The following is a 20246-nucleotide window of genomic DNA, read 5'->3' on the forward strand; positions in this document are numbered from 1 at the left end:
ATCTTTGTCTAAATCTTTGTGTCCTTAGGACCTGTTACTACAAGGGGAATAACTGAACTAAAACCTTAAACCTTCCCTGTCCTGGATGTAGCTGAAGCAATATAGGGTGTTTAAAGGCCTATTTTTCCCCCCAAGGAGATAGAGTTTGTGGTAGGCCAGTCTTAGACGTTGGCCCAACCAGTTACTAAAACTAGAAAGCAGTTATGTGTTGGGTTTTGTGGGATCTGCTGATTTTATCCAAGAACTGCATGGGTCCCTTTCCTGCAAATTCCTTCATTTTTCCTGTCACCTTGGCCCAGCCCAGCTTGGATGAAATGCTAATTTACCAAGTGTGTTACTGGATATGAAAAGAAACAGGGACAAAGGACAGGAAGATCAGCAGGAAGAAGAAGCAACAGAGTGGCTTTAGATTCATTCATTATTTTACAGCAAAGACTTCTAAAGCACCTACTAGTTGGGACCCTGGTGGAAATTTTGCCAAAGCTGCATCACAGGGACTTTCTGGGAATCGAGCTGGAGCAGCAAAAGTGGCACTTTGGAGAGAGAAAGCTGGAGAAAATGCCTTTAAGGACTTTACCACACGGTAACAGGTAATTATGACACATCACCTCTAAGATGTTTAATGGGCATCTCAAATGTGACATGTCCAAAACTGAAATCTTGATCTTCCTCCTAAACCTGTTTTTCTTTCTCCCAGACTTCCCTATTTTAATAAGCAATACAACCACTCACCTAGTTTCTCAAACCAAAAATCTAGGACCCATCCTTTATTCCTCTGTATCCTGCTGATAGGATTCCAGCCTTTCACTAAATCCTGTCCAATCTACCCACACAATGTAGAAATATCATAACTACTCTGGTGCAAGCACCATCATTTTCATCTATATAATCTCCTACCCATTTTCATCTATATAATCTCCCAATCTGCTTACCCTCATCCACTCTCAACTCTCTAATCCCTTCTCCAAAAAAGCAGCCAGACTGGTCTTTTAAACATCAGACCATACACCTCCGTGGTTGACATCCTCTGATGGTTTTCCTTTTCACTTAGAACAAAATTCAAAAAATTTTCATGCCCTTCATGGCTCTGCATGTATCTGGCCCTCATCTCCTCCTATCCTCTCCCTAATCCCCTCACCTGCCACACTGACCTCAGGGGCTCTGTAGCTGGCCGGTCCCTCCACTTGAATTGTCTCCATGGCGCTTCCTCAGAACTCATTTAAAATCACACCCTCAGGCTTGTTTTCCCTGGGCATCCAACCTAATATAGCCATGCGTCCCATCATCACTGCCACTTCCTAATCTGTTACACTTCTTTTTGTTTCTTCTCAGCACTTACTTCTCTAATGTCGTATTGGTGTGCTCATTGTTTACCTCTCCCACTAGGTACTAAGTTACGTGCCATTCGAGCAGGAACTTGATTTGTTCCCCATTCTATAGCACTGCCTGAAAGTGCAGGAAGCATTTAGTGTTTATTGAATGATGATGAATGCATGTTTATCACAAATCTGTTTTATTGACTTATTCATTTGTTCCCCGTATTTCCCCCAAGTGAATGTAAACTCCGTGAAAACTGGGATCGTGTCCATTTTGTTCACTATTATATCTCCTAACGTTTGGAACAGAGCTATAGCAGTGACAAGTGCAAAGCTATGTTAAAGAAGGGCAGGGGCAACTAAACTGACCGAGGGAGCTACGGGAGTACTCACAGATAAAACTGCACCTAAACCGGGACTGAAAGAGGTGAGAACCAAAAAGACTGGAGAGAAGAGTCGCGGCAGAGGCAATCTCGCGAGATGTTGGGCAGCCAAGATGGCTTCCAGCACTTGCCGCCACACTTAATATGGCGATCGGGGAAGGTTCCTGGGGGAAATCACGCGAGAGTTGTAGCACGCCTACAGTCCGTGAATTGAGCCGGGGGTGTGGAGCAGCCAAGATGGAGCCGGCAGCCGGCGGCCCCGGCCCGCTGATCATGAACAACAAACAGCCCCAGCCGCCACCACCTCCGCCACCGGTAACCGCGCAGCCTCCACCCGGAGCCCCGCGGGCCGGCGGAGGCCTCCTGCCCGGGGGCAAAGCCCGGGAGTTCAACCGCAACCAGCGCAAAGACTCGGAGGTCAGAAGATTCGGGGGGCGAGGACGGCACCGGGCGGGCGGTTGCGAGGGGCCCGGGGCTGCTTTCGGGTTCCAGCTGGGCTTCCCAGAGGGTTGGACATGGCCCGGCGGAGGAGTTGTCATTTTACAGAGAAAGGAGCAGGAAGCAAGGCTGGCACCCCCGGAGCCGGGGGCGTGAAGCCGGGGTCCCATCCCCGAGCTCCGCCGCTCGGGAGAACCTCCCGAAGCCGGCGAGTGCTGGTTTGTTCCTCTGGGGCGGGGGCTGAGGGTGCGGCCTCGGGGCCCCAGCCCCTGGGGAAGCCGCTCCCGGTCCCAGTTCGGAGATGAGGAGTCAGTGGTCTGCGTGCGCTCCAGGGGGCGGGCGGCTGCATCCCGACCCCTAATCATCTCTGTCCGCTGGACCTGTGGGCTTTGCATTGCGCGGTGGGCGGCGTGTGTGGGCTGGGAAGGGAGCTCAAAACCGGACGGAGCCAATTATCACTAATGGTACTACGCGCCCGGCGTTTTCGAGTGTAGGAGGGGGTAACATTGCCTATTCACTCTGACCTTAGCTAGTACAGGTCCTGGCCCTAGTTTGACAGTGCCTGATGCGTCCGATGCTGAACTGTTAACAGTCATAAATATACATTGTAAACATGCATTAGGGCTCAGCATTCCCTCTCTTGCTAGTGGGCTGTTCCTCTGGTTCCGGAGACACCGTAGTCTGGAGCTGACTAGTCACCTCACCCGGAGTTAAAGAATTCCTCCCACTGCCTTCCATTGTAGATTTCATGAATGAAGACACACGCGTCACAGCACTTTAGGGCTTCTTAATCAGCACGTTCCCGGAGTTTTTACCGTGATGTCTCCACCTGAGATAACTCAGGGGCTGGTCAGCAGTGAGGCGCTTATTAATGATGGGGAATTAATTCCTCCTTGTCCAAGCGCAGTGTCCTAGGTCCTACCATAGGCGGAGGATACCATCTTTAGATAGGTGAGATCAGTTCCTCTCAAGCTTTTGTATTTTGTTGGCGAGTGCAAACCTCTGGTAAAACGTGTCAGAATTTGCCAAGTCCAAAATAGAGGTACTTTAAGTTTGAAGCGAATTATTTGAAAAAGCAATGAATCTGACTTTTTAGAAGCCTTTGCATTGTGGGGTGATAGAGGATTATGAAAGTGGTGGGGGTGAACCTGCCCTCATCAGAAGAGGAGTTTTAGTTTAATGTTTGTTTATTTTTGAGAGACAGAGCAGGAATGGGGAAGGATCAGAGAGAGAGGGAGACACAGAATCGGAAGCAGGCTCCAGGCTCTGAGCTGTCAGCACAGAGCCTGAAGCCAGGCTCGAACTCATGAACCATGAGATCATGACCTGAGCCCAAGTCGACGCTTAACCGACAGAGCCACCCAGGCGTCCCAAGAAGAGGAGTTTTAGTTTAAAACTAGCCGTTTTAAACTAGCCTGGGTGACTGTTGGTTGAGCAATGACTCTTGGTTTTGGCTCAGGTCATGATCCCAGGGTTGTGGGATTGAGCCCCATGTCCGGCTCCATGGTGAGTGTGGAGCCTGCTTAAGATTCTCTTTCTTTCTCTCTCTCTGCCCCTCTCCCTTGCTCACTCTCAAAAATAAAAATAAATAAGTAAAACTAGTGATAAATTTTCCTAAGTAGCCACAAATGATCAGATAAATACCCTTCGATGCATTTAAATGTCTCTTTCTACCCTTTAATTTCCGTAGAGACTAAACACATGAAAGGCCAGTCAGTGAACACGTTCAGGCTGAGAGGCCTGTTTCAGTTTGTGTTCTTAGAGATCCTGGTGCTGTACTCAGCTCTTTGGGGCACAGCTGGAATCCGTGGGCTGGGAGCCTGAGCGATGCCTGGAGGACAGGGAGGCCGACACCTGATGAGCGCCTACTGTGTGCTACATAATTTTGATTCGGTCTTAAAAACTTTGAAGATTGGGGCGCCTGGGTGGCTCAGTCAGTTAAGCGTCCGACTTCGGCTCAGGTCATGATCTCGTGGTTCGTGGGTTCGAGCCCCACGTCGGGCTCTGTGCTAACAGCTCAGAGCCTGGAGCCTGCTTTGGACTCTGTGTCTCCCTCTCTCTCTGCCCCTCCCTGACTCATGCTCTGTCTCCTTCAAAAATAAACATTAAAAAAAAACAAAAAAACACCTTGAAGATAGATTTTTGTCATTCCCATTCCATAAATGAAGAAACTGAAGCTCAGTAACTTGTGAAAGTGTACCTTCTGTTGCCTCTGATGGAGTAGAGTTCTTCATTTTTTTTTTTTTTTCAGTTTCTGTGGGTTTGTTATGTCACTTTGTGGGTGGTCTTTGTCTTCCCAAGTAGCGTGTAATTAAGCCTGAGGGCTCTACCTGTTCATCACCTCTTCTATCTTCTGAGCACCAGGCTTCCCAGATGGTGTTTCTCCTCCTCAGTGATCACCTATCCCCGTCAGTGAAAAGATTGTCTTTGTCAGATTCTCTCCTGTGTGTGGGAGGGAGACCATTCTGTTAGGCTGCTACCTTCTCTGTCTGTCAGTTCTCACTGAAATTTGAGAGAAGGGCAGTAAAGCTGAGAGCGTCAATACGCATTTTGTCCTGAGCTGTTGATGGCCTACTAGCCAGAAAGAAGTGAGGCTTCCGGAATCTTAGCACCATGTGGAATGGTACATTCACTGCACAGAACACATAGAAGCTTTGTGTTCATTCATCTAATGAGAATTTATTTGACTATAAACTCCTCATTCATGCCCTCATTCAGGCCAGGTAGTGTGCTGGGCATTGTGGAGTCATTGGTGAGCAGACTGGTGGACAGAGTTCTCGCTCTCAGGGAACTTGCACTCTCGTGGAGGGGCAGACACAAAACAAATACACGTGCCGGTATATAATGGTCAGTTGTAAGCGCTCTAAGGAAAAGTGGAAGGTGCTGTGCAAGGTCTTAATCGGGAGGCCTGAGCTAGCCCAGGAGGCGAAATGTGATAAAACCTCAAAGGAGTGGAGGCGGTGGTGTCTTGTAACCCAGCAGTGTCTCTGGACGCATGTGTGTTTCTTCCTTTGGAAAATACTCACAATGGTCTTTTGCATTACTCTCTCTCCTTTTCTGAAAAGGGCTACTCCGAGTCTCCAGATCTCGAGTTTGAATATGCTGACACGGACAAGTGGGCTGCAGAGCTCTCAGGTAAAGCATAGACCTTCATGTTATTTAGGGGTGTTTTTTCCCGTATTGGTCTTTAATACAATTAAGAGTGAATGTCATTTTGGAGTTCATTTTCCCCCCTGGCTAGCCTAGTAATGAGATAGATAGATAGATAGATAGATAGATAAAACATGTTAATTATGGGATTCAAGCCTTGTATAGCTCATAACTTTGACTTTCCCCTTACTTTGGCAAAGCACCTCTGTGCGGTCAGGTTGGTTGACCATGGCCCAATCACAGATGGTCATGCTCCTCGGCCATCCGCTGCCTGCCTGGCGGTGGTGTCTCCTAGGGTGGCAGGTCATGGGGCGTGCCGACAAGCGTGCCTGCATCTGTGCACATCTGTTGCTGCCGCTCATGTGTAACGTGAGCTAGCCTGAGCTGCTCCATAGTAGCCACTGGAGAGACACGTGTCCATGGTGGCAGTCAGCCTGTGGTGTGGCAGGATCGATGTGCACTGGACTGGAAATGCCTGGATTTGTCTGTAACTGGCACTCTGATTATCTGCTACAGGGGAAGTCAGCACTCTCTCTGTCGGGCCCGTCAGAGCACTAAGACCCCCTTAGTAACTGGACAGGTCCGGAGTCACTGTGACCGAGGGACAGAACGGGGCTTAGAAGCAAATGCCTTACGTTCTCTGCTACATATGAGGCCCCTACAGAACGTGGACATGGAGCTGATGGGGCTTTGTTCTTGACAGAGCTTTACAGCTACACGGAAGGGCCGGAATTCCTGATGAATCGAAAATGCTTTGAGGAAGACTTCCGGATCCATGGTGAGAGGATTCCCCTCACTTCTTGGTTCCTTTGACCCAGCACCATGAGGGCCGCAGGGTTTCTCTTAGTCATCTGAGTGACTGGAGTCACCCTGGACTGACCTAAGAAACCTGCTGAACCACGGTTGTTCAAAGCCACATGTGACCTTCAGGGTGGGCCTGCTGGTGCTCTGGTGGTGGCTTTTCGGAGTGTGAGTATTGGGGGGAAATAACTTTTTATGTGATTGAAATTGCACCAAAAATAGCAGTGTTTCAGTCTGAAAACTCAGATGCATAGAGCAGCAGTGTGGCCTTACGCTGCTGTAAGAGAGTAACTTATCTTTCTGAGTTTTCTGATCTTGTGGCAGGCCTGAATTTGGGAAGTTAACATTGTACCCATTCCATTGCAAGGATTTTTCTGGGCTCCCGTGTAAGTGGTCTCTTGCCCTGCAGTAACAGACAAGAAATGGACCGAGCTGGACACCAACCAGCACCGTACGCATGCCATGAGGCTCCTGGATGGCTTGGAAGTCACTGCCAGGGAGAAAAGACTCAAGGTGGCTCGAGCAATCCTCTACGTTGCCCAAGGTACCGAGTGGGCCCCCAGGCACCCCGGCACCGCCTTGTCGGATACAGGGAGGGACTCAGCTGTGCCCCGTGTTCGCAGGCACCTTTGGGGAGTGTAGCTCAGAGGCAGAGGTGCAGTCCTGGATGCGCTACAACATCTTTCTGCTCCTGGAGGTGGGCACGTTCAATGCTTTGGTGGAGCTTCTGAATATGGAGATAGAGTGAGTTCTGGGGAGCTTGAGTAGGGAAGGGGAGGCAGGGGATGAGGGGACAGAGCTTGCAGAACCAACTGCTTTTGAGAAGGGCGAATGGGCCACATGGGGCGGGGCGGGGGGGCGGTCCCAGCTCCGTTCTGGTCACGTTGAACCGTGGCCTCTTGGGCAGTTGTAACACACGATAAAACATTTTGTTCCCCAGCACTTGTCAGGGGAACTTTTCATCTTCCTTCCTGGAGGAGGGCCTGACTCCCCAATCTCTCCTGCAGCAACAGTGCCGCCTGCAGCAGTGCGGTGAGGAAGCCGGCCATCTCCCTGGCTGACAGCACAGACCTGAGGTGAGCAGGCAGCGAGCCCGGGCTCCCCGAGGATGAGATCGGAGCAGGGGCAGGAGGGCATCCTCAGGTGTCCTCGCCACGTGTGCACTCCTTCTGCACATGCTGACTCAGTGTGGGCCGTGGCGGCCCTGCTGAGGGCCCTCCCTAGGTGGGGCTCGGAGGAGACTCCTAAAGGAAACGTCGGGTGAAGCTGCTTACTAGAGCCATGGCGAGGGGCGGCCTCCTGCCCGCGCTGCTGCCGAGACCTTGGCGGTGTGGTATTTTGTGTTTGGTGAAACACACGACGTGGTTCCTTGGGCTCCGCCTTCCGTGGGTAGCTCGACCCCCACCTCCTTTGTGGCGTTTTGTGGCCGCATGGGAAGTAATAGTGGCTGCTAAACAGTAAGATCACCTTCCCATTTCCGTGAGGCTTAGAATCTGTCTCTGTTTGGGAGTTTTCAGACTGGCTGTTTGTGGTGTTCCCCACGGTGGTTGGGGCACCGCCCGCTCGCTCCCGATTCCCGCGCCAGTGTGGTAACCCTTGCTTCTTGTTGCCTTGATCCGGCAGCTACTTCCACAGCTCGTGCCCAACTCTGTGTTTTTCCTGCTCCAGGAAGCTTAGGGCAGTAAATGCTTATGGCCGTTCTTGTTCATATTAATGCTTTCAGCAACCATTTATTTATTAAGCACCTGCTTTGAGTGAGCACTTAGCTCAGTGCCAGAATACAAAGCAGGGTAAGATCTGGTTGTAACCTTAGCACTTGGGTGAGAAGGGTACACCAAGAGGGGCCCTGTGAGACTCTCAGTTCTCCCTGTGTCACAGCCGTCCGCCACCAACTAGCCTTTGTGCACGAGCTTTCCTCATGTCAGCTGGAATGTGAGGAAGCCAGGACGCCCCTTGATTCCCCATTCTTCACCATTATGACTGGCTTTTGTTCCCAGGGTACTGCTCAACATCATGTACCTGATTGTGGAGACCGTTCACCAGGAGTGTGAGGGCGATAAGGCTGAGTGGAGGACCATGCGACAGACCTTCAGGGCTGAGCTGGGTAGGGCCCTGGAGATCCTGGCGTCTTGAGGCTCTGCCCGGGAGGTGAGGCTGCTGGCCTGTGGGAGGGTCCTGTTCCTGCTGGTGGCCCTGATCACTTTGTGTTGCCTCTAGGTTCCCCCCTGTACAACAACGAACCATTTGCCATCATGCTGTTTGGGATGGTGACCAAATTTTGCAGCGGTCATGCCCCTCACTTCCCCATGAAGAAAGTTCTCTTACTTCTCTGGAAGACAGTGTTGGTGAGTACCCCCTTGAAGGGGAACTCAGCTGCTAGGGCTTGGGGCGGGAGAGAGACTTCACTGTATATCCTTTTAAGTGTTGAATTGTATGAAAATCTCTATATAAATTAACATGTAATTAACTGCTTTGGTTTAAAACAAAATAGCACGCTTGACTCACTGCAGGCAAAGAGGACTTGGCCCTTGACTTGGCCCTTGAGTCAAAATAGATTGTTGGCTCCCTGACTCCTGGAGTCATAAAACACCTTCCCCCCGCCAGACATGCTGCTTCTGAACCTGGAGTCAGTAAAGTGATTGGAGGCAGAATTAGAGCTGGTGTAACTGGGTCCCCTCAGTCAGAGGTCACTTGAAGGAAGCAAGAGCAAGCCCTGGGCTAGCGCCGTCTTCCTCGGGGTGTGGTGTGGAGCCTGTTTCTGGCTAGGGAAAGAATGGCCAGCACCCTCGGCTTGGGGCCATTGTCAGCAGCCGAGCTCGCCGCCTTTCCCACCTGGACGAGAGACCTCAGCAGAGAGTGGAGCTGCCGTCGGGACTCCTCCTCCCCCTGGGGCTCACCTCCCTCTTTCCAGAGCAGGCCAACTCTGCAGAGCCAGGCTCGTGAGTTTAGGATCTCTTTAGAGTGGTGTGCACATTATATTTTGGTGAGACATCCTCTTGGTTCCTCACAAAGCCTCGCTGAAGCCAGAGACAAAAGCTGAATACCACTGGGGTTTTGGCTTCTAGGGGGATATTGGAGTATCTAATGATGTACTCCCAATTTGAATTTGAAAGACTGGTAGGTACAGCTTTGGAAGCATGTGAGTCACAGGCTTTTCTAGAAACCTGAAAGGATAGGCTCCTGAGTTTGCTTTTTTGGCACGAAGAGTATATATCCTACGTGCAGAGCTAAACCTGTGTGTGCCGGCTCAGTCAGCCCGCATATCTCCTTCCCTTGGTCTGTTTTCTCCACTCCCACATTGGTGTCGCTGAATTCTCGTGTGAGTGGGTTTAGTCCCTGGTTCAGAGACTGATGCAGGTCATGGTGTCACGCATGCTTTCAAGCCTGACGCGGGGCTGAGGGACCCATTTGTAGATGTGTGACCCTGGCCCCGCCCCTCGTCCGCGATGCAGTGCACACTGGGCGGCTTCGAGGAGCTGCAGAGCATGAAGGCCGAGAAGCGCACCGTCCTGGGCCTTCCCCCGCTGCCTGAGGACAGCATCAAGGTGATCCGCAACATGAGGGCCGCCTCCCCGCCGGCGTCTGCCTCAGACCTGATTGAGCAGCAGCAGAAGCGGGGCCGTCGGGAGCACAAGGTGAGGGTGACCGGTGTCCCCGGTGACTCCTGAGGGTCTGAAGGGGCACATCGCGTGGCAGCCTGATCCCCGGGTGAGCGGGGTTGTTGGAAGTCCTCTCTGAGCAGCTAATCCAAATGAAGGCCTCCAGGCTGGGGGACGCTGTGTCTCTGAGTGGACACTCACCACATGGCGCTCTTGAGGCACTGCGGCAAGAGAGGATTTGTCCTCTGGGCCCAACCTTGACTTCCTCTCTGGTTTTTCCACTGCCCTTGGCTCTGCCTTCCACCTTTGTGTGTTATGGCTTGTCTAGCCTCCTTGCCCTCTTATGGTTCCTTGCTTGGCACTTGTCCGATTCCCCTTCCCTCTGTTTTCAGGCACTGATAAAACAGGACAACTTGGATGCCTTCAATGAGCGGGATCCTTACAAGGCTGATGACTCTCGAGAAGAGGAAGAGGAGAATGACGATGACAACAGCCTGGAGGGGGAGACATTCCCCCTTGAGCGGGATGAAGTGATGCCTCCCCCACTGCAGCACCCTCAGACTGACAGGCTTACCTGCCCAAAGGGGCTTCCGTGGGCTCCCAAGGTCAGGTGAGCCTCAGACACCTGGAACACTCCTGGCTCTTGAAACCAGAGGCCTTCCACCCCTAAGCCTGCCCCAGGCCTGAGTCACCACACGAGGTCCTCTGCAGGGCCAGGCTGACCTTGGCTCTGGGATGAAGCTCTCTTAAAGTACCCTGTGTTGGCCTAGAGGCCTCAGGGTGCCGGCCTTGGACAGAGAGACCCGTGTATGGCTCTTGAATCAGTAATATGAATTAACTCTTGGTTAGCCATACTAATGAAGGGGGAATAGGGAAAAATGAGAACAAGGACACTTAACTGAACCCATCTCCACTCACCCTGGGGTTGTATGTGGTTTTTAGCAGAAAAATTAAAGATTAAGGAAGAGCTTTAGAATCCTAGGTAAGGTGTTTGAGATATGTATGCATAAATCAGGTGGGAAGGTACCTGGATATGAGTGGTTGCTGTTTAAAAAGTCACCAACTTAAGAAATAGGTGAGTATGTGAAAGGGCAATGCAGAAGTCACTTTTTCCATCTGAAACCCCAGTTTTCAGTGATCTGTGGATGGGATTACAATGCAAGTCTTCAGAAAACGTGACATGTGCTGCTTGTCTGAGGCAGAACAGGACTCATATGAAAATATCAGAAGCGTATAGATCCAGTTGTAAAAACTTTACATATTTGAGAAATTCTTTTGACAAACTTCGTTATTGGTATCTGAATGACATGTGCTTTAAGTTTGATGTGTCACCTTAATTTTACAGGTAAACTGGTTACATACACATAATACACTTTCAGGTTATTGACCCAACAACGTTATGAAGGACATTAAGACAGTGTGAAGATTTTCTTTTTTCTTTTTTTTACTAAAAAGAAAAACAGTGGGGGCGCCTGGGTGGCTCAGTCGGTTAAGTGTCTGACTTCGGCTCAAGTCATGATCTTTTGGTTCACGGGTTCAAGCCCCGCATCAGACTCTGTGCTGACAGCTCAGAGTCTGGAGCCTGCTTCGGATTCTGTGCCTGCCTCCCTCCCTCTCTCTCTCTCTCTCTCTCTCTCTCTCTCTCTCTCTCTCTCTCTGCCCCTCCCCTGCTCATGTTCTGTCTCTCTCTCTGAAAAATGAAAACTTAAAAAAAAAAAGGGGGTGGGAGACCTTTTCTTCTGGCTTTGCAGTTTCTGAAGCTTCTATGTTTTATTAACCATGACACCTTGAAATAACTTTTAATAAAAACTTTGTTCTCTTTGGCAGAGAGAAAGACATTGAGATGTTCCTCGAGTCCAGCCGTAGCAAGTTTATTGGTTACACTCTAGGCAGGTGAGTGGGATCTGAGTTCCTTTTGAAGGAAGGTAGCGGGAGTGCACTCTCCTGGCCTCTGGTGTTTGTGGATCAAGGCGAGTTGATGTCCGGGCTCAACACAGGGCTTTCTTTATTCTGCAGTGACACGAACACAGTGGTGGGGCTGCCCAGGCCAATCCACGAAAGCATCAAGACTCTGAAACAGGTAGGTGGCCTTGGGTGAGCTTTTGGCCTACTTTGGTCCCAAGTGAGTAAAGTGAGAGCAGCCTGTTGGGATAAACCTTTTGAGATGGTTGTCTGCCTGAAGGAGCCTGGGGCGGGGGAATGGGTGGACCACAGCCATACCTTTAACACAGCTCTTTGTAAGTTTTACTTATTTTAGCTGAGTTCTTGTTGGGGACTTAACTGGGCCGTTATTAAAGATACACTTGAGGGGCGCCTGGGTGGCTCAGTCGGTTAAGTGTCCAACTTCGACTCAGGTCATGATCTCGCAGTTTGTGAGTTCAACCCTGCATCAGGCTCTGTGCTGACAGGCTCAGTCAGAGCCTGCTTCGGATTCTGTGTCTCCGCCTCTCTCTGCCCCTCCCATGCTCATGCTCTGTCTCTCTCTGTCTCTCAATAATAAATAAACATTTTAAAAAAATTAAAAAAAAAAAAAAGATATGTTTGATAGTTGGAGTTTTAAGGGGCCTGAGTTTTCCTAGCCTTAGTTCTAAAGCATTTGAGATCGAGAAGTGGGCAGATGGAGATCAAAACACCAGCTTTACTGCTGATAGAGCTACTGGAGAGTGAGCCATAAGAACATGGTAATGATATGCATCCCAATGCTTTACTTCCAGAATTAGGCAGCCAGGGCCAGGCAGGGCTGGAACTACGCTAAGCCTGGTTGAGGAGCAGAAGAGAGCCCAGGCTTTTTTTTTTTTTTTTTTTTCTAAAGAGAAGAGAGAAGGAGGTTGGGCTCAGAAAGTCCTATTCCTCCTCCCATACCTGCCAGTCAGCAAAGTGAGGAAAGAGCGTGTGGGAAGAAGCAGGGAGGCCAGGAGTTTTTACACACACATGTCTCTCCACATGGGAGGAGGCATCAAGAGTGGGGAAAGGATGTCTTCCCTGACAACATGTCGGCGTGTGAATGTCGGTATGTTTTTGAAGTGTGTGTTTGAGATTTGTAGTACAAAGTGGGCCTTGTGCGGCTAGGCTTTTGAGTACTAGCTTCTGAGTGCTTGAGTACTTGCTCCTGAGTACTTGATTCTCCCTTTAATAGTGTTTTCTTCTGTCTTTATAGCTATCTGAAAAAACACCTTTCCCTTAGTTTGTGTCTAATGTGTGCTTTTAGACTGGTTTTAAGTATGTGCCCACTTCGAAAATATTTCAGGATTTGAGTTAGGGAACTTTGTGGTGACTTAGCCCTCTTTGAGAAACTCGGGTTTGAGGAAAGTTGCCTGGGGTCTTTGCCAGGGTGCGGGGCTCTGGCCAGAGACTGAGAGGCGTTCCCTCTTTCTCTCCAGCACAAGTACACATCGATTGCAGAGGTACAGGCGCAGATGGAGGAGGAGTACCTTCGCTCTCCTCTCTCGGGGGTGAGTCTGAGGCCTTCTTCAGCCACTGGACTGCCAGCAGCTCCCAGCCACTGCTGGGCCCAGACTACAGAGCTGTTCCAGGCCCCGTCTTCAAAAAACTCCCAGTCTCACTCCCACACCAGGGCTGGCGTATGTCTAGGGTGGGGGTCAAGAGCACAGTCACCTGCCTCTGACTCCCGGCTCCACCACTCAGTAGGTGGCAACTTAGGCAAGTTACCAAATCTCTCTGTGCTTTAGTTTCCTTGCCTGTAGAATGGGGATGATGATAGTCCCTCCTCCATAGAGCTGCAGTAAAGTTGAAGTGAGTTATTACAAGTATGGTGCCTGGCACGTGTAGCACGTGTATCCTTCAAGGTTTGCCATTGTTACCGACATCATCATTTACATCAATACTTAACAGATTTCTCCTCCAGCCAGCTAGCAAGCTGGCTCAGGAGAGCAGAGTCGGGACTGGGGTTTTGTATTTGTACCTGTTGTGTTACAAGGGAGAAGAGGAAGTGGAGCAGGTACCCGCGGAAACCCTTTACCAAGGCTTGCTTCCCAGCCTGCCCCAGTACATGGTGAGTGCTCCTGCTCTTGAGGTGTCGCCTCCTCTTCGTGAGTGCTCTGGGTCTGGGACCCCTCCGGTGCCCATCAGTACCTGCCATGGGACCGCCCTCCCCGCTACACTGGCCTTGAGAGGATGCCCTGCCGGTGTCAGCCCCTCCTGCCGCCCGCCCGAACACCTCCCGAAGGACCACTTCTCAGGCCTTCGGTCTGCTGCTCCCCAGATCGCGCTGCTGAAGATCCTGCTGGCTGCCGCCCCCACCTCGAAAGCCAAAACAGACTCAATCAACATCTTAGCGGACGTCCTGCCTGAGGAGATGCCGTGAGTAGTATTCCTGTGAATGGAACAGGCTAGGGACCGCCAAGTAGAGGAGCCAGGGGAAGCGGTTTCCTCTCGGTCCCACTCTTGCTCGGTTGTTCTCTTTTTTTGGCTCAACTTCTCTGTAGGTTAAGTTTAGGGTGTTCCTGACTTAGAAGAAAGAAAATGTATCTATTGGATTAAATATTTGGTTTTACAGGTTGGGGAAGTGGCTTAGTGTGGTTGGCCTGGATTCTAGTGTAGACTTTGCCGCTGAGTGAACTAGGGAAAAGTCGTTTTCTCCTCTATAAAATGAATCAGGCTGTGTTCGACATTTCCTGAAACCTTCCCTCGAAAGCTGTCTGAGCAACACACCCAGGACTGTAGGTTTAGCTTCTGGACAGTTTACCAGCCAGCAGCTGAACCTGAGCTGGGTGTAGGATTCTTTCCTATTGGCTGGCGATTTGGCATGTGGAGTATTTGCGGATATCGCTGGCTGATAGTGAAATCCTTAGGGGTTCTTTTTCCCTGAGGCACTGACCTCATCGCTTTGATGTAAGAGTACAAAACAAGATCATTTTCTGCTTTGAGAAGGACCTGGGCTTTGATCTGACCTCCTTCCTGCGTGCCAGCTCTGAGCCCGGCTCCCTGGGGGCTTGGGGGCTGGGCCCCTTGAGTCTGGCAGTGATAGCCGCGTGAGGGAGGAGGCAGGGATTGGCTACTACCAAAGGGAGTGTCCCAGAACACTAGGCCATCATGATGGTCCTTGGAAGAAGGGTCCCAGAGTCAAATATTAAATCTCCTCTTAGATTTACAGTGAGAAGTCCTGAATTAAGAAACCGATTTAACTCAGTGCTTCTTCCATTTATCTGGCTCCAAAGCCCTTTTTTCTCCATAGCCTGAAACATCTCAGTGTGCTAGCGTTCTCCAGAATACACTTTGAGGAACCCAAGTTCATCTCATGGCAAAAGTGTAGGAAGATCTTGAAAAGAAGAAGTTCATTTTGGGAGGAAAAGCAGGGCAATAGGCTAAGAACATGTTTGAGGCCCCCCAGGAAGCAAATTGTGCTGAGCTGGATTGCTTGTTGAGGTGGGTGGGAGGAGCCCTGGCCCTGATCGCAGAGATGTCCACAGGGTGGGTGGTGAGGTGGAAGCCTTTGCCTGGGGAAGGCTCAGGAATCCCATCTCTCCTGCGAGTGCCCAAAGGGTAGCGCTGCCCATGCTGGTGGCTCACCCGGAAATTGTGTTTCCAGCACCACCGTGTTGCAGAGCATGAAGCTGGGGGTGGATGTGAACCGCCACAAAGAGGTCATTGTTAAGGCCATTTCTGCTGTCCTGCTGTTGCTGCTCAAGCATTTTAAGTTGAACCACGTCTACCAGGTACCTGCGGGGCCTTCCTTTCTGTTCACTGGGCCAGGGCCTCAGGCAGCGCTGCTCCTCCAGCGAAGAGGAGGCCTTGCCCTTCAAACCCCCTTGAGCTCTGCATGAATGTTTTAAGATCCAGTCCTCCAACTAAGGCCTTTTATCACTGGAGGGAGGAGGGTGAGGTCCTAAAGGGCATGCTTATTTTTTTCTGTTGGTTTCAGTTTGAATACATGGCCCAGCACCTGGTGTTTGCCAATTGCATCCCTTTGATCCTAAAGTTCTTCAATCAAAACATCATGTCCTACATCACCGCCAAGAACAGGTGATAAGGATGAGGGATCAGGAAGGGGTAGGGATGGCCAGAGGCCCGGCTGGCCTCTCCTGAGCTCATTCAGCACCTACAAGCCAGCACTCTGCCAGACGTCAGGACACAAAGATGGACGAGTCATGGTCTCTGCTGTGGAGAATGCCAGTGTGTCAGGTCTGAGTCCAGCTAGTCTAGTGACAGGTGACTCAGTCTGTGCCTGGGTGGGAGGGTTCTCATCCTGGGCCCTCACTGTTGTGTGCTTCTTCGAGGACACTGGCCGGGCCTCCTCTTCTCTACGGAGCTCTGCCATGTTCACCATAAGGACCGATCTGCTGACTCTACCCCTGTCCCCGTCGCCTGGTACCAGCTGTATTTGACGGTACACCGCAGAGTGAGCTGTGGGCCAGACGCCGTCTCCTTTAGGGGCTTGGCATACATTAATTGCCTAGAGAAATCTTCTGCCCCAGCCCCAGACTCATTGCTGTTGGGAAAGCAGTCTCTCTGAACCTTACAAGATGACAGGCTGGTCTCTGGTCATAGAGGGACCGTATAAGTTCTCTTGAAACGGGGATTTCATCATCCTCTAGCTGGGGAAATGAGGGGAGTGCAGGCTAGGCGGTCCTGCTTCCACTCCCAACAAGTAAGGAGGAAGGCCAGGAGCCAGCCACAACCCAGCTGTCTCTCCAGCCCCTAGCTTTGCTCACGGTGGTCGCCCGGCTTCTCTTTCTCCCTGCAGCATCTCTGTCCTGGATTACCCTCACTGCGTGGTACACGAGCTGCCGGAACTGACTGCTGAGAGTCTGGTGAGTCACGCTGTTCCTTTGGCGTGAGGGGGGTGTTGGAGGGCCTGCCTCCCCCGATACAGAGATAGAGGGGCTCACAGATGAGGTCACCCGTTGGGTGCTGGCTTTTAAAGCACTGTAATTGCACAGAAGGGCCGGAGGAGGGACCTTGCAGAGTGGAAAGATTTGGATACAGGGAGTAGTTCATCAGGAGTGTGGTGTTCAGGGGCTGCTGACCCAGAGCTCACCTGGTCGAGTGGTTTCCCTCTCCCACACTGGATCTCTGTGGGGCACAGCTCTGAGGGAGCCTGGGTGTGGGTGCCCCGGGTGTGGAGGCTGATGGCACAGCCCCCTCAAATCATGCTCCGTGTTTCCTGCAGAAAAATTCTAGGGGACTCCCTTATCCCTGCCAAGCTCTGGGATGGAAGTACCCTGGGCTGAGGAGAGGAGAGGGCTGCTGCTATAGACGAGGAGAGAGCTGGCAGTTCCGAGAGAGGTGTGAGGGCCTTGGAAACCACTGAGCACCCTGCAGCTGTGAGAGTTACAGGCATTCCTGGCTTTTCCCTGCAGGAAGCAGGTGACAATAACCAGTTTTGCTGGAGGAACCTCTTTTCTTGCATCAATCTGCTTCGGATTTTGAACAAGCTGACAAAATGGAAGCATTCGAGGACGATGGTGAGCTAGTACAGTCAGCAGGCACGCAACTCGGAGCTCAAGGCAGAGGGCCACACTTCGTGCTGTCCCCTCCCAGGATGTCCGTGGAGCAGGCTTGCTGCTGCCCTATACCCTTCTCACTGGACTCTTCCTGTAGCCACATCCTTGCATGTTAATGGCTGATACCTGGCCCCTTGCTGAGTTGAACTAGAAGTTAGAAGAGGCTCGGTCATGGCCTGAAACGAATCGACACTTAGAGAAGGGATTTTACTACATTCTCTTAATCTCCATCAGTAACACAACCAGGGTTCTAGGAGTTTCCCTTAACCTTGAGTCTGAGGACGCCTTTGGGGTAGGGAGGTCCATGAATCCTCGGAGATTTTACATACATGCACATAGGAACGTTCACAGTGAGAGACTTCATGGCTTTCCTCAGATTTCACAATGACCTGTGATTTGGGCAGTGGGGCGTCCATGCCCGGGAAGCCCTCTCAGTCTGGGGAAAACTGGGATGGCTGGTTACCCTTAACCCTAGAAGGTGGTAGTGCAGGAGTTTTTCTCTGCCCTCAGCCTGGTCCTCGTGCCTCTTCCCAGATGCTAGTGGTGTTCAAGTCGGCCCCCATCTTGAAGCGGGCCTTGAAGGTGAAACAGGCCATGATGCAGCTCTACGTGCTGAAGCTGCTCAAGGTGCAAACCAAGTATCTGGGACGGCAGTGGCGGAAGAGCAACATGAAGACCATGTCCGCCATCTACCAGAAGGTGCGGCATCGGCTGAATGACGACTGGGCGTACGGCAACGGTAAGGCTCTGGCACAAGCTGGGCTGGGCCAGGGGGGTGGGGGGGGAGGGTAGGGGTGACAGCTTTCCAGAACCCCGAAGAATCTAGTTCCTGCTTTTGTGGCCTCAGGATAGGAGCTCCAGGAAGGACTTTGAGAAGCTGCCTTGACTTGGTGCCTGTGATCATCCCCCAGTCCTTTCTTCCTCCCCCTGAACTAGTTCCTTTTCCAGAAACTCTCACAAGACGCTCTCCCATCTTTTCTCTCCTCACTACAACTGCCTTAGTTCTGGCCACTGAAATTCCCACAGAGCCTGATGGCTTCCTTGCCCCCAGTTTCTTCATCGGTGCCTCAAAGTGTGCCCCAGTGATCTTTTTAAATTTTTTTTTTCTTTATTTTTGAGAGGCAGAGAGAGACAGAGCAAGAGTTGGGGAGGGGCAGAGAGAAACGGAGACACAGAATCCCAAGCAGGCTCCAGGCTCCGAGCTGTCAGCACAGAGCCCCATGCAGGGCCTGAACTCACAAACTGTGAGGTCATGCATGACCTGAGCTGAAGTCAGATGTTCAACTGACTGAGCCACCGAGGCGCCCCGCCCCAGTGATCTTTTTAAAAAGCATATCCTGTGGGGCTAACTCCCCGAGTGAAATCCTTTGTTAGCTTCTGATTTCCCTTAGAATTTGAGCCACACTCTTAAGGCATGTGAGGCTTGCCCAGCCTCCCTTCCCCTCCTTCATAATCTGATCCAGCTTCTCTCCAGCCCAGCCTCTGTCGCACACAGGGATCTTGGCACATTAACCACGTTGTCCCCCACTTTTCTTGCCCCTGGCAGGAAGCCTCCCTCATACGCCTGACTGTTCGGTATCTGTATGTGTCCCTCCCATCTGGGGGGCTCCCTCAGCCTCCAGGCAGAGTGGCTCTTCCCTGGCTTTCCTGAGTGTGCTGCCGCACCATACCATTCTAGCCCACAGCCCCATGTCCAGGTGACCACATCTGTACCCCGATGCCCTGAATTTGTGTAGACCCAGCGTGGCCCCCAGTCCCTGGTCAGGGAACTGAGGGAATGAGCAAATGAGGGAATCTGCAGTTTCCTGCCATTGATCTCAGAGAGCCAGGAGAGTGTAACTTTCAGAGAAGTATGTCATTCCATGGCTCTCCCTGGCTGGGTCCCCGTAAATTGCAGTGTGGCCCCTTTCCCTGTAGATCTGGCTTTTCTCTTTTTACCTGAGTTTCCTTTGTGTCTAAGGAAAAAGCCCTGTCAGTCTTCCTGAGGATAGAGATTGGAGGTCTCTGGCTCCCAGTTGACAATCAACATTTCAGGCCAGGACCAGCCTGGCCCCAAGCTCTAGTGAACCCAGGGGGAGCTGCCATGAGGGCTTGGCCCCTGAACGTGTCTTCCTGCTTTGTCTCAGATCTTGATGCGCGGCCCTGGGACTTCCAGGCAGAGGAATGTGCCCTCCGTGCCAATATCGAACGCTTCAACGCCCGGCGGTATGACCGAGCCCATAGCAACCCGGACTTCCTACCTGTGGACAACTGCCTGCAGAGTGTCCTGGGCCAGCGGGTGGACCTCCCTGAGGACTTCCAGATGAACTACGACCTCTGGTTAGAAAGGGAGGTCTTCTCCAAGCCCATTTCCTGGGAGGAGCTGCTGCAGTGAGGCTCCTGGGCAGGGGACTGACTGCAAAGGAAAGAAGGGGTGATCTGGAGGGGCCCCAGGGGCTGTCCCAGTTCATTGCCGCAGTGCTCCCACCTCCCTCCAGGTGGCAGCACAGCCCCACTGTGCCCTCCCTAGGCCCCGCTGGGCTTGTGGGTGAGTCAGATTTGGCCCTTCATTCATTCCCAGCGTCCTGCTCAGAGCAGCGAGCTCTCTGCGTGGGATCCTATCTTCTTCACTCATCCCCACCCTCTTCTCTTGGACGTGGTCGGTTGCGGCTCATTTCTCAGTCAGCCCAAGGCTGGGAAAAGCCTAGATAGGCTGGGAAGCCATTTCATCTGAGTTGCAGGGGCCACACTGAGGCTCTTCCTGAGACACACACATCCTTGGAGTCTCAGCCGGCCGAGGAGGAGGGCTTAGCATTAGGCCAGGGTCAGAAAGTCGGAATTTTGGTTTTGCTTTGGGGGGTTTCTGATGTCACTCCAGCCTCCTGCTTTCGTCCCAAGGCAATTGCAGAGGCTCCTACAGCTGCCTCAGTACTTTGGTTTTGGACAGGGTTGGGGGGTAGGAACAGAAGCTGTCCTTAATCAGAGGTGCCATTTTTCCTCTTGGCTTGCAGGGGTCTGTAAATACCTATATATAAATCTCTGTGTATTCTCTTGTGTCACGTTGGGGTTTTTAACGTGTTTGTGTATTCTGTTTACATTAAAAGGAAGCAAAAATGA

The 20246-nt window shown here is 51.6% G+C and overlaps 1 protein-coding gene across 2 annotated transcripts; it reads left to right on the forward strand.

Moving 5' to 3' along the window:
• Window positions 1-1899: 1899 nt before the first annotated feature.
• Window positions 1900-20246, forward strand: STRIP1 (striatin interacting protein 1). Of its 2 annotated transcripts, XM_003990418.5 has the most exons (21): window positions 1902-2116; window positions 5203-5272; window positions 5991-6065; window positions 6498-6632; window positions 6712-6832; window positions 7096-7164; window positions 8086-8192; window positions 8306-8433; window positions 9541-9723; window positions 10080-10297; window positions 11515-11580; window positions 11704-11767; window positions 13068-13139; window positions 13625-13699; window positions 13910-14007; window positions 15236-15362; window positions 15569-15669; window positions 16391-16457; window positions 17007-17111; window positions 17685-17889; window positions 19277-20246. In XM_003990418.5, the coding sequence occupies exons 1-21, from the start codon at window positions 1937-1939 to the stop codon at window positions 19522-19524; spliced, it is 2514 nt and encodes an 837-aa protein (XP_003990467.1). In that variant the 5' UTR covers window positions 1902-1936; the 3' UTR covers window positions 19525-20246. The 2 variants fall into 2 exon arrangements, with proteins under 2 accessions (XP_044889204.1, XP_003990467.1); XM_045033269.1 differs by lacking the exons at window positions 17007-17111; window positions 17685-17889; window positions 19277-20246 and adding an exon at window positions 16817-16972 and having other exon boundaries at window positions 1900-2116.

This window comes from Felis catus, chromosome C1 (assembly GCF_018350175.1).
Source record: "Felis catus isolate Fca126 chromosome C1, F.catus_Fca126_mat1.0, whole genome shotgun sequence".
Classification (NCBI taxonomy): Eukaryota; Metazoa; Chordata; class Mammalia; order Carnivora; family Felidae; genus Felis; species Felis catus.